The following is a 14,118-nucleotide window of genomic DNA, read 5'->3' on the forward strand; positions in this document are numbered from 1 at the left end:
CTGAGTTTCTTCATTCTCATTTCTATCTGTATGTGTCGATTACAATGAGGGATGAACCCTTTTGTAGGCAAAAACCTTCCAACATGTGGGCTCCACACCTAATTATTTACAACAGGCCTCCATTTATATATATCTCTCTCTCTATATATATATAATTAAAGCAATCAACTTTAAAGCTACTCGGCCCGATTTGTAGAATTCTCACAAACCTCGACCTGCAAAAATCTCGGCCGCCAAACTTCCCTTCGAACCTCCAAACTCGGCCAACTTCAATCTCCAGCCGCCAAGAAGCCCAAGGCACCGGTCGCAGGAATCCTGGCAGCCCCTCACGCATTAGATCGCGAAAAAAAACTGGGTGTTAGCACCTAAATCCCGACCGCACCTTTAACTCAATCGTGCCCAGCCAATTCTCGACCGACGCCCGGTCTTGCCCAGCTTCCACGAAAAACCCCAAGCTTCGGCCTCACCTTGGCTTTCATCCCGCCGCACCCTTGCTTCCAGCAATAGCCTGGCCGCAATTTTCAACAGCCCCAACCGCTATTCTTCTCGTGCCCAGTCAATTTCCGTGCCTGAGTTAGGTGGATTTCTACCACTCCTAAACAGTTATCTAATCATTAAATATACACTACTAAAAGTAATTTGGTTTTATTATTATGAATTATTCATTCTGGTTTTGAAGTGTTCAAGGAGAGAGAAATCATTGTCTTTTTATCTAGCTTGACGGAACATTTACCCCTGCATTCTAGGTCCTTGGTTCGATTCTGTAAAAAAAAATATATATGAAAAATTGGGAATAAGTTTAAGTTCGTACTTTAATAATTGAACAAGCATGTGAATTGTAATGAAGATTTATTTAAATAGAATCTGGACCTTTAAGATTGTTGGTTTTGTACACCAAAAAATATCCACCACCAATATAATTGGATGCCAAAGCCTTTCCAACTGATGTTGGTTGAGAGAATGCCAATTGAGAGTGTTCAAGGACAAATCCCATGCAGAAACTTTTCCTATGAGAGAGAGTGTAAGAAAATAGCAAAATGGTAATCAAACAAATATCAACAAAAACAAGAATTCAATGTCAATTGTCCAGCAAAAGGAACTCATATTTCTGTCTAAGAAACTTGGACAAGTTATTGTGCTAAAATCTACTTACAGTTAGCTGACATGATTTGGCTTGCAGGTTGGGATCCAAACCACAACAATACCATATCATACATTTGGTTTCCATTTGATGAGAATATAAAGAAACTCCCCACCAAAAGAAAAGCCAGAGGAAATAATACCAAGGAGTTCAAGTTACCTTAGGGCATCCAGTAACTGGGTGGCTATGTGTTTTCTTCTGTTAGCTTGAGTGACCCAAATGGCTCGGATGCCGCAGACAGCAGGCACTACTTCCTCTTCCCAAAATATAGCACCGTTGAGATTCTCATTCAAAGCTTCAGGAACAGAAGGGGCTTTTCTCATGGTTTCCCTTTGAAATTTGATATCCCCGAATTGGAGAGTGGTTAGTTTTGCTTCATTTGTAGTAGTACCTATGGGAACCTAATTAAATCAAACCCTAGGTCAAATAATTCCTACCATTTGGGGATTATTTGACCCAATTGGGAATTAATCAACCTAATTGGGAGTTACTCAATTTAATTGGGAATTACTCAATTAAATTGAACGTTACCTAATTAGGTTGAGAATTGATTTGGTTAATTACCACGATCCCCAATTAAATGAGGAGTTGCCTAATTGAATCAGGATTTGATTTGATACCTACCACAATTAGGGATTTGATTTACCCTAATTAATCAAATCCCTAATTAATGAAATCAATTCCAAAAAGGGGAGGAATAATTCCCTTCCATCTACGGAATTATTCCTCTGAAACCCTAGCCTCCGAGACTACTATAAAAGCATAGCCACACACAAGGGTTGAGGTACGTGAGAATTACTACTAAAACTCTGCAGAAAATTCCTCTCAAACCCTAGCCACCTCTTTTCTCTCTCTCTCTCTTTTACATAAGGCTCCGGCCGCCCGATTTATATTATAAACACATCCTGTACCCTATTTTAGTTATCGTTTCTCTACGGATCGATTGAACTGACTTAGGCATCGGAGGGCCTTTGGCCAACACCCCCGGGTGTGGTCATCTTATTTGTTCTTTTTTGCAGGGAGAAAGAGGAGGCGAAGAAGAAAGGGGAATCTTCCGAACTGAATATTCTCGTGGAGAAATTTGCTCCCACAAATTGGTGCTTTCATTGAGAGCGCGAGTTATACTCAACGCGTGCTCAAGGAATCCGTTCCTCCTATTTTCCAATCCACCGAAGCCTTCCAAACAACCATGGTTGGAAGCATGAACACGAGAGGCAAAGCCGCCGCGATGGCTAGATCCGCGACGGCCCAAAGCCACTCCACCCACGATCCAGCGATCAACATGGTGGCACCGCCACCTCTCACCACCAACTTCCCATCAAGGTGGACTCATTACCACTGTCGACCTAGGGCCGGTCTTGAAGCAACTCCAAGCATTCCCTTCATTGCCTCCACGCGTGACGCACGCTCCTGCATACACCTCCAATGAAAACCTAGCCCGTGTGCAGTTGGGCTCCACACACTTCTCTCCTCCCGATCCACGAAGTCAAGCAGACCTAAATCTAAGAGTTGACCAGCTAGCTCAGAGAATGGACGACCAAAGCAATCTAATGAGGCAGCTCATCAACCAAATAGGCTTTGCTCAAAACCTTGGCCTTGGACAACCGGGTGAGGAGAGAAGGATGGACGAACGCGCTGGCAGACGACTCGACGTCCGTGCCCGCTTGGGCCCGCAGGGAAATGTACATCAAAGGCTAGGCCCCCAAGGAGTTCAGCCAAACAACCATCGCAACGAGGATAGCAGAAAAGCGTTCTCGAAAGGCTAGGCTCCCAGGAAGGCCAGTTGGATAACCCTCACAATGAGGACCATGAGGAAAGACGCTCCGTTACTCACTCTCGAAGAACCAATTCTCGTCGACAAGCTACAAAGAATCTTTCACAGGCGCAGTCCACCAACACTCCAACTAGGCAGCCCAGGCGAGAAGGTCGACCCTCGGAGGACAATGAGGAAGTCAGTCAATCTCGTGGAGGTCGCCAACGTAACCGACTAGCAATGTGTGCAGAAGACGTTGAGAAGCTCGTGAATGACCGACTTCGAGACTTGAAGACCGGAGGAAACTTCGAGGATTCACTACGTAAGGAGATGGACTAGGTGAACTCTACGCCTTTCACCCTCGATATCGAGCAGGCCGCTTACCCGAAGCGATTCTCGACACCCTCACTCATAAACTTCAAAGGAGATTCCGATCCCGAGAGCCACTTAAAACACTTCAAAAGTGTTATGATCCTCCATCATGCTGACGACGCGCTAATGTGCAAGGTATTCACGATAACCTTGCGAGGAGCAGCCCAAGACTGGTTCCACACCCTACCATCCAGGTCGATCAGCAGCTTCAAGGAGTTAGCTTACGTCTTCACCAAAGAATACACCTCTTACCGGACAATCAAGAAGAACCCTGACCACCTATACAACCTGTGCAAGAAGTCTGACGAGTCCCTTCGAGATTACATCAAGAGATTCAAGGCAGAAAAGGTGAACATTGTAGGATGTGACGACCGAATCGCGTCCTCCGCTTTCAAGAAAGGCTTTCCGGCTGAGCACGACTTGTACCGCGAGCTGACTATCACTCCCAGCCAGACTCTGACAGAGGTCTACGCGACTACGGAACGCTACGCGCTCTGGGATGACGATTGAATCGCCGCAAAAAAGTCTACAAAGCAGGAAGATCAGCCAACTAAGCGGGCAAGCCAAAGAGGCGACGGATTTAACAATCGAAACAAGGACAAGCGCAGGTCGCACCCACAAGGGGAGACTGCGGCAGGAGAGAACTACACCAAGTTCACCATCCCCATACATCAAATCTTAGCCCAAGTGAAGAACAAACCTTGGGTAAGAAGACCACCACCCTTGAAAGGAGATCCGGACAAGAGGGATACTAACAAATACTGTGCCTTCCATGGAAGGCACGGACACTCTATGAACAACTGCTTCGCTTGAAAAGCGCATCTTGAAGAACTCGTGAGAGAAGGTCACTGCACAGAATTCATTGCGAAGCAGGCCATCCAACGAATTGAAGATCGAGACACCGCTAAGGAGCCACCTCAGAAGGTCATAAGGATTAACACAATCCTAGCCGACTCCGAGGAGTCTGGGCTGACCAGCAAGGAAAAGAAGAGGAAGATCAAATAGGCCACTGTGATCTCCCAAGTCTCGACCGACCTTCCACTAACAGAGGACGATCCTGTGATCGGCTTCCAAAAGAAAGATCTGATCGGCCTTTACATGCCACATAACGACACCCTTGTCATCAGCATTCAAATCGCTCAGGCCATGGTCGACCGAATCCATGCAGACAAGGGCAGCATAGCCAATATCTTACAACTGACGGTCATCCAACAGATGGGCTTGGAGACAAAGATCAACAAATTAGCCAGATCGCTGACTGGCTTTAATGGTGCAACAACGGTTACCGTGGGCACGATAGACCTCGACGTCTACTCCTCACATGTAATCAGCTTGTAAACATTCATGGTCATTAATGAGGTCTCACCCTACAACGGCATCCTGGGCAGACCATGGATTGGCAAGATCAATGCCATCACCTCCGCCACACACCAGAAAATTCGGTACCCAATCCCTGGGGGTGGTGTCGGCCAAATCAACAGCGATCAAGCAATGGCGAGGAAATGCTCCGCCCAAGGGCTGAAGAAAGGCAAACAAGCGCAGTTTCTCCCTGTGAGCCAGGCAGATCTGGAGGAGGTTGAGCAACCGAATCTTGCTATCTTATAGCAATCAAAGCGTCAGGACCAAGCCGAGGAAATCCGTCCAGAGGTCTTTTCTCAAGAAGGATGGAAACCCGAGGAGGACGTACAGTTAATACTCTTGGATCCTGACCAGTCAAACAGGAAAGCGCGGATCGGCTCGCGCTTAAGCCCAGAAAAAAAGGTGGAGCTTACCACATTCCTCCAGTGCAACAAAGACATGTTCGCATGGTCGCCATCAGACATGCCTGGCATCGAACCGAACATCATCTGTCACCGACTCCATGTCAACCCCGCATGCAAGCCAGTGGCGCAGAAGAGACACAACTTCGCACCCGAGCGAGTCACTATCATCGAAGCCGATATTGACAAGCTCCTAGCTGCCGGCTTCAACGAAGAGGTCTTCTACTCAGAATGGCTTGCCAACGTTGTTTTGGTGGCAAAACAAGAAAAGGGCAAATGGAGAGTTTGCGTCGATTACACAGACCTCAACAAGGCATGCCCTAAAGACAACTTTTCATTGTCGAGAATCGACCAACTCGTGGATTCCATTTCCGGCAATCAGCTGCTCAGTTTCATGGACGCCTACTCCGGCTATAACCAAATCCTGATGCACGAGGATGACAAGGCGAAAACTTCTTTCATCATCGAGAGAGGGACCTACTGCTATAAGGTCATGCCCTTTGGGCTGAAGAACGCCGGAGCAACCTATCAAAGGCTCGTAAATAAAATCTTCAAGGAGCAGATCGGCAAAACTATGGAGGTCTACGTGGATGACATGCTAGTCAAAGCCCCAAAACGTGCAGATCACATTGGAAACCTTGCTGAGTCATTCAGCTTGCTCCGCCAGTATCGCATGAAGTTGAATCCAAGTAAATGCACGTTTGGTGTATCCTCCGGCCGATTCTTGGGATACCTAGTCACACAACGAGGTATCGAGGCACACCCATGTCAAATCAAAGCCATTCTTGAGTTGAAATCGCCCTCCACGGTGAAAGAAATACAAAGTCTGGCAGGCAGAGCAGGGGCCCTCAACCGATTCCTCTCCAGATCAACTGACAAGTACAGACCATTCTTCAAAGCTTTAAAGAAAAGGACAAAGAGACAAATGGGATGAGGAGTGCGAAGTGGCTTTCTAGAATCTGAAGACTTACCTCACCTCACCTCCTCTGCTCTCAAAGCCAGTCCCTGGTGAGGACTTGTTTGTATACCTGGCAGTGTCCAACTCAGCTATTAGTTCAGCTCTCATCCGAGAAGAGCTGGGGGCCCAACATCCGGTATTCTACACGTCAAAAGCTCTCCTCGATGCAGAGACTCGCTACCCAAAATTGGAGAAACTTATTATGGCTCTTGTAGTTTCTGCGAGAAAGTTGCGACCCTACTACCAAGCTCATCGAGTCATCGTCATGACCGACTTTCCTTTGAGATCAATCCTCCACAGCCCTGATGCTTCTCAGCGACTCATGAAGTGGGCTATAGAGCTAAGCCAATATGACCTCCTCTACCGGCCAAAAACTGCAATAAAAGCCCAGGCTTTAGCAGACTTCGTCGCAGAATTCACCTCATCAGCCGAAAAAGAGAAGTTGGTCAACCAAAAAAAGGAAAGTTCAAAAGTAGACGGGACCTCCGCAGAACCTAGCCAACCCAGAGACATGTGGCAGTTGCGCGTAAATGGAGCGTCGAACCAAAAAGGAGCTGAAGCAGGGGTCGTCGTCATCACCACCCCGGATGAAGCCCTGTTGGAGCAAGCTATTATGCTTGGCTTCCCGGCCTCGAACAACGAGGCAGAATACGAGGCATTGCTCTCCGGCCTACGCTTGGCAAAAGAGCTCGCAATCAAAAAGCTAGCTATCTACTCAGACTCACAATTGATCACGAATCAAGCCTCAGGTGAATACATGGCAAAGCACCCAAGGATGATCATGTACCTTGATAAAGTCCAAGAGCTGTTGAAGGAATTTCCTACCTTCACCATCCAACAAGTGCCCCGGGCAGAGAACGCTCATGCAGACGCACTGGCAAGCCTAGGATCAACGCTGGATACCCAGTTCAGATGCTCCATCCCAGTTGAACACCTTGACCGACCAAGCATTGAAGAAATAGAGCTAATCGATACCATGCAGATTGATGAGGACCTCAGTTGGCAAGACCCCATCATCGACTATTTGACGAATGGAAACTTGCCAACGGACAAGTCCGAAGCTAGAAAGGTCCAGCAGAAGGCCGCGAGATACTACATGCACGGCAACAAGCTCATCCACAGATCATACTCCGACCCTCATCTTACCTGCATAAAGTACCCTCAAACACTTGAGGTTCTCTGCAAAATTCACGACGGCGAGTGTGGCAACCACTCTGGGGGCAGGTCGCTCGCCCAGAAAGCTCTAAACATAGGCTACTTCTGGCCTACCATGCGTCATGACTCCGCTGAATATGTCAAGAAGTGTGATCGCTGTCAGCGATACAAGCAGATTCCTAACCTGCCTGCCGAAGTCTATCATCCGCAAAACAGTCCACGGCCGTTTATGCAATGGGCCATCGACCTAGTGGGTCCCTTGCCACCAGCGCCCGACAAGAAAGAAATGATGATCGTCGCCACCGACTACTTTACTAAATGGATCGAGGCCGAAGCTCTATCCTCTACTAAAGAAGCCGATGTGGAGCGATTCATCTAGAGAAACATCATATGCCGATTTGGCTGCCTGCAGTCGCTGGTTACCGACAATGGCTCATAGTTCATTAGCAAGCAGATCACCGCCTTTTTTGCGAAATACAAGATCAAGCAACACTTGTCCACCCTGAGGTATCCACAAGAAAATGGACAAGCCGAGGCATCCAACAAAGTCATATTGGACTGCTTGAAGAAAAGGCTAGAAGGCGCCGAAGGAAAATGGGTGGATGAACTCCCCGGAGTACTATAGGCTTATCGCACCACCAAACGAAGATCGACTGGTGAAACCCCATTCTCCCTTGCCTATGGAACAGAAGCGATCATACCACCTCACATCACTGTCCCCTCCATAAGTTTGGAAGTGGGCAATGTTGATCAGAACTCCGAGCAGATGAGGCTCAACCTCGACTTACTTGAAGGCGAACGTGAGAAGGCCATTATCCGGGTCGCCTCTTATCAGCAGCAGTTAAAGTCTTACCACGACAAAAGAGCTAAGGTCAGACAGTTTCAACCAGGCGACCTCATGCTAAGAAAGGCTTTCATTACTGCACCGAGGCAAGGGTCAAAAAAGATGAATCCTAACTGGGAGGGTCCTTACATGATCAGCCGGTCTGGGGGCAGAGGAAGCTACACACTCGACACTATGGAGGGGAAGGAAATACCACGAAAATGGAATGCTCACCATCTTCGAAAGTATTATCCGTAGCGCCTCCTCCTGACTGCTAGAAGTTATAAGTCTTTATACCGAGTTATTTCCATTTTCGAATAAAGGACTGTAATCTTATGAATATCAATATAAGTTCAGTTTCTCATTTTGAAATGTCTCATCTGCCCACGAAACACAATATTTGCCCATAAGCAGCGTCCTTCGGGAGACGCAGGGTACGCCAGGAATTTCCTAAAGGAGATATCCAGGTTCCTATCCGTTTCCTAAGGGAGGCAGGATAGTCACACAGTTGCCCATAAGGAGCGTCCTACGGGAGACGCAGGGTGACGACAAAACGCGTCCGTTTGGAGACGTAGCCCGCTAAAAAAGCGTCCTAAGGGAGACGCAGGGTGCGCCAGGAATTTCTTAAAAGGAGGTCTCCATGCTTCCTACGGGAAATATCCAGGTTCCTATCCGTTTTCGAAGGGAGGCAGGATAATTATGTAGTTGCCCATAAGTAGCGTCCTACGGGAGGCGTAGGGCGACGACCAAGGCATCCTACGGGATGTGCAGAACACACCCGGAGTCTCTCAAGGGGGACCCTGGTGCTTGCCAACTTCCTAAGGAGAATCATCTTACGGGATATGCAGAACACACCCGGAGTCTCTCAAGGGGGACCCTGGTGCTTGTCAACTTCCTAAGGGGAATCATCCTACGGGATGTGCAGAACACACCCGGATGCTTGCCAACTTCCTAAGGGAAATCATCCTATGGGATGTGCAGGACACACCCGGAGTCTCTCAAGGGGGACCCTGGTGCTTGCCAACTTCCTAAGGGAAATCATCCTACGGGATGTGCAGAACACACCCGGAGTCTCTCAAGGGGGACCCTGGTGCTTGCCAACTTCCTAAGGGAAATCATCCTACGGGATGTGCAAGACACACTCGGAGTCTCTCAAGGGGGACCCTGGTGGTTGCCAACTTCCTAAGGAGAATCATCCTACGGGATGTGCAGAACACACCCGGAGTCTCTCAAGAGGGACCCTGGTACTCGCCAACTTCCTAAGGGAAATCATCCTAGAGATGTGCAGAACACACCCGGAGTCTCTCAATGGGGATCCTGGTGCTCGCCAACTTCCTAAGGGGAATCATCCTACGGGATATGCAGTGCATGCTCGGAGTCCTTCAAGAGGGACCCTGGTACTCACAAATCTCTAAAGGAAGACGTGCAATCAAAACATAGGCTGGTTACTCAAGCAGTTCACAAGTCAAATATGCAAGTTGAAGTTGGAAAATGTAATGGAAATTTCCATAACAAACAGACCAACCGGCCAAGTTTAACAAAAAGAAGATGGTCAAATAAGACCAGTTATTCTAAACAAAAAGGCAAACTACAAAAGCTGAAAAGAAACAAAAAAGAGTCTTCGTCTAATTGGAGACGCCATCAGAAGGCCTTTAAGCTGCAGCCTCTTCGGCATCCACCTGACTAGCTACGTCTTCAGCAACTCCATCTGCCTAAACCATGACATCTGCCATCATCTCGTCTACTGTGTCCACCTCTGCTTCTTCCTCTCTGGTTACCTGCTCTTCAATTCCCCCTTCCATAGAGGGTGAGTCGGGGCAGAGCATCTCGATGTCTACATCATCAATCGCATATAAGGAATTAGTCCCATTTGTGCAATACAGGTAGCCCAACTTGTACGCATCTATGGTGGCTTCAGACTTGGATTCTTTAGCAGACTTATGATAGGCATGAAATCTAGCCAGGAGTTTGTCATAGCTGAGGTAGCCCAACTTGTATGCATCTATGGTGGCTTCAGACTTGGATTCTTTAGCAGACTTATGCAGGCATGAAATTTAGCAGATTCAAGACGAAAGAAGGCATCTTTTCAACTAGCCAAATCAGCAGCAGAAGAGTTGAGCTCTGAATCCTTCTCGGTAAGGGAGCTTTTCAGCCCAGATATCATCGCCCTCAAATCAGACGTCTTCTTCTCGTAGCTGGCCTGCTCGGCGAAAAGCTGGCTGGCCAATTTAGCATTCTTCTTCTCCAACTCGCTGAGCTGGGCAGAAGAGGGGGCAACAGCAAATGAGTTCCGAATAGTCTCAGTAGCAAAAATCAGTCCTTTTTGAATCAGATAGAAAGTGTCAAGATCGCCAGCTTGACAGATGTGATCAACCAACTCAGCACAGGACGACGGATTTGATAGGAAGTTCGTCTTGAGCAGATCAGATACACATGCATCCCCTACAGAGCTAGGCTTGTTCACCTTAGGACCAACTACCGACGTGGAGGAAGAACCCTTAACCCGGGTAGATGACTCTCTCATCTTCTTAGCCTCTGCCAGCTTCATCTCCAAAGGAGTCAATAATGCTGGATCATGAGCAGACCTCCCGTTTCGATCTCCATCTTTTAACCGATGTAGACGACTCGAACTTCTAGGAGGAATGTCTGCATCTCTTTGACGCTCGGCAGAACTAGGTCAGGCACGAGCCGTTTCACGAAACATATCATGGTTTTCGAGCTTGTCAGCAGGAGGCTCGGGCAGAACACCCCGAATACCGCGCATACCACCAACCTTCGTGCTATCTGCACCCACGAGATGCTTGACCCTGGTAGATGATGAGGGAGCAGACCCCACTTGAGTCTTCTCAGCAGAAGGAAGCCTTAGTTTCTTCCTCGATGGAGACCCATCCTTTGCGTGCGAAGAAGTAGCTTCACCTCTTGAAGATTTGGCGGCAACTTTTCTCTTTGAGAGAGATTCAGCAGAACATTCTTCCTGTCCGCCAAGCAGATCATCAGGGTCAGGACCGTTCTGCTTCCATATTTCGACATCCTTGGCAGGGGGCAAACCACCGTCTTCCTCCCGGTACTCACTCAACAGCCAGTGCCACTCGCGAAACCTTAGAGGGATGTTCAAAGCACGACGGACCTTAGCCATGTCCGGCCCAAGCTCCAATTACTTGTTGATGTCACTCACTGCAAGCAGAAGACATAAGTTAGTCAGCCACACTTCAAGAAATTCAAATAAAAGGAGTGCATCAAAAATTGCAAAGAGACATACCATCGCAATAGGTGATGGGAACAAGTGGGCCGTCACCGACATCGCCTTCCCACCGTCCGCTGACCTCCAACACGTCGTCATGCCAAGCGTGATCCCCTTGACTAAGACTATTGAACAACTTGGCCTTGTAGACACGAACTTGGGCATACTGCTCGAAGTGCCTCAGTTCGAAAAAATAAAAGAACTCTCGCACCGTCAGCTCCAACATGAAGAAACGACTCAAATTCTCGTAGCACATGATCGCCCGGTAAGCGTTTGGAGTACACTGGCTCGGAGCACACCCCATGGCGTAGAACACCTCCTTGAAAAGCTTTGACAGCGGGAATTTGAAGCCCAAGGAGAAGTAAAAAGGACGGAAGGTGATGATCCTAGCATCAAGATCATTCGTATCCACCAAAGGCTCGTTGTCCTTCCGAGACTTCAATAGCTTGACTGGCACATCATCTGGAATGGCAGACGCATAAGCAGCCCGCCACTTCTGGAACTGAGCATCAGTCGTGACGCGATGCAAGTTAGCCACGAACTTCTTGCTGTGCACTATGGAGCTTCCCCATAAATACAAAGGGACCTGAGAGCTTGGAGCCTTGCTACCATCTCCGGAGGACATGGGTGATCAACTAGTAGCTGCAAAAGGGAAAAATCTCTACAAGTTAGAATGCAAAAAAAAAAAAAAACAAAAAAACAAAAAAAAAAGGCAGCCTAGTCCAACTCGCGCCTCCAGCCCAGCACGAAGGCCCACATAGCGCAGACCAGCTCCAGCGCGCGCCATGGCCCAGTTCGATCGAAGCCCAGCTCGCTCCCAGCACATGGCCTAGCTCGCACATGCAGCCCAGCGCCTCCAGCCCAGCAGGTCTCCAGGCCACTGCTCCGAAGCCCAGCGCCTTGGGCTTGGTTCTTCCGCGCGCATCCCACACCTCGCGCCAGACCCAGCGTCTCCTTGCCTCAGTTGCAGCCTGCTGGCTTCAGCAAAAGCCCACTTAACCCACAAAGGCCTGACGCCTTGTGGCATTCTCCTTGAGCCCAGCGCAGGTGAACACAAACCTGCCAGCCTCTCCATGCTTCAGCCTACAGCAACAGCTTGCAATTCATGCTCCAGCACGAATTCTCCAACTAGTGTCCACAGACCCACGAACATGCACCCATGCTGGACTGCCTCCAAGCTGCCAAAAATCGGAACAAAGACACACACAAAAAATATATACAACCCAAGTCTAATTACCTTAGGTGTGCGGTGGAGACAAGAACTCAAGAACAACGGGAAAAAATTCTCCAAAGCTTACTTTCTCTCACTAATGAAATCGGAATGGATTTTGGATGTGAAGAATAAATTGGAGGAGCCCTACATTTATAAGGATAAAAATTCCTTGACCTACAAGGAATCGCAAACTCTTTCCAACTTGGGAGTTCATGAAATTGGCAAGTTAAACACCTCCTCAACTCGGGAGCCCGAGTCCACGAAGGAAGCCCAGTTACAGCTGGACAGCCCAACAGATAATTTACATCTCCTATATGCCACCACGCGCCATGCAGAAGCTGGGGGGCATTTGTGGGAACCTAATTAAATCAAACCCTAGGTCAAATAATTCCTACCATTTGGAGATTATTTGACCCAATTGGGAATTAATCAACCTAATTGGGAGTTACTCAATTTAATTGGGAATTACCCAATTAAATTGAACGTTACCTAATTAGGTTGAGAATTGATTTGGTTAATTACCACGATCCCCAATTAAATTAGGAGTTGCCTAATTGAATCAGGATTTGATTTGATACCTACCACAATTAGGGATTTGATTTACCCTAATTAATCAAATCCCTAATTAATCAAATCAATTCCAAAAAGGGGAGGAATAATTCCCTTCCATCTACGGAATTATTCCTCTGAAACCCTAGCCTCCGAGACTACTATAAAAGCATAGCCACACACAAGGGTTGAAGTACATGAGAATTACTACTAAAACTCTGCAGAAAATTCCTCTCAAACCCTAGCCACCTCTTTTCTCTCTCTCTTTTACATAAGGCTCCGGCCGCCCGATTTATATTATAAACACATCCCGTACCCTATTTTAGCTATCGTTTCTCTACAGATCGATTGAACTGACTTAGGCATCGGAGGGCCTTTGCCCAACACCCCCCTGGTGTGGTCATCTTATTTGTTCTTTTTTGCAGGGAGAAAGAGGAGGCGAAGAAGAAAGGGGAATCTTCTGAACCGAATATTCTCGTGGATAAATTTGCTCCCACAGTACCATCATAACTTCTATTAACTGCACATGAGAGGACTTTGTGTGCTTCTTTTATTGGTTCTGCAACTAGACACCCAACAATCCTTTGGGACAAAATGAACAGATACACCTGCAAACATAAGGGTGAGATACCACATCGAAAATGGAGCTAATAGCTGAATCATACCATAGATAGAGAGAGAGAGAGAGAGAGAGAGAGAGAGAGAGAGAGAGAGATACGAAAGCATTATTGTACTCCTAAATTGTCAAAAGATAGATGGGTTAATTACAAAACAAATTTCAAAAAATAAATCCAGAGCATTCCCAACCTGCCAGTACAATACAGTGGCTTAGTTAAGCAAATCTGACTATAAAAGGTGAAGAGGAATGCATCTAACCATGAGATGCTGAATAAGGTATAGTGTACTTCATTTGTACTATATGTTCTTGCCCAAGCTTCAAAACTCTAACATTACCAGTAGAATCTCCAACATACCTGCCATCATACATTTGTCCAATACATAAACTTACTTGAAATGAACAAACCACATTTCGATTCATCTACTTAATCCCCAAAACTGGAAGCTGAAACAAACTTACATGTAGAGACTATGTTGCATGACAGTGAAAGAAGTAATATCTTCTTCAAAAGCATGCACATCAGCCAACAGGTTC

The 14,118-nt window shown here is 47.3% G+C and overlaps 1 protein-coding gene across 1 annotated transcript; it reads right to left on the minus strand.

Annotated features, from left to right (window-relative positions):
* On the minus strand, positions 854 to 13,836 carry LOC109947299 (protein CHROMOSOME TRANSMISSION FIDELITY 7-like). Its single transcript, XM_020557235.1, has 4 exons — positions 13,813 to 13,836; positions 13,468 to 13,573; positions 1,301 to 1,532; positions 854 to 1,007 (listed from the first exon to the last, which is right to left on the minus strand). The coding sequence occupies exons 1-4, from the start codon at positions 13,834 to 13,836 to the stop codon at positions 854 to 856; spliced, it is 516 nt and encodes a 171-aa protein (XP_020412824.1).

This window comes from Prunus persica, chromosome G2 (genome assembly GCF_000346465.2).
Source record: "Prunus persica cultivar Lovell chromosome G2, Prunus_persica_NCBIv2, whole genome shotgun sequence".
In the NCBI taxonomy this organism is placed as follows: Eukaryota; Viridiplantae; Streptophyta; class Magnoliopsida; order Rosales; family Rosaceae; genus Prunus; species Prunus persica.

What these genes read in the sequence shown, in the direction of transcription:
- LOC109947299 (XM_020557235.1), bottom strand. Translation starts at nt 13,836, where the DNA reads ATGCATTCCTCTTCACCTTTTATA. An exon ending in AGTTAATAGAAGTTATGATG is followed by an intron (nt 1,533 to 13,467) that starts GTACTGTGGGAG and finishes AGGTTCCCATAG; the next exon opens with GTACTACTACAAATGAAGCA. An exon ending in CAGTTACTGGATGCCCTAAG is followed by an intron (nt 1,008 to 1,300) that starts GTAACTTGAACT and finishes TCTCTCTCATAG; the next exon opens with GAAAAGTTTCTGCATGGGAT.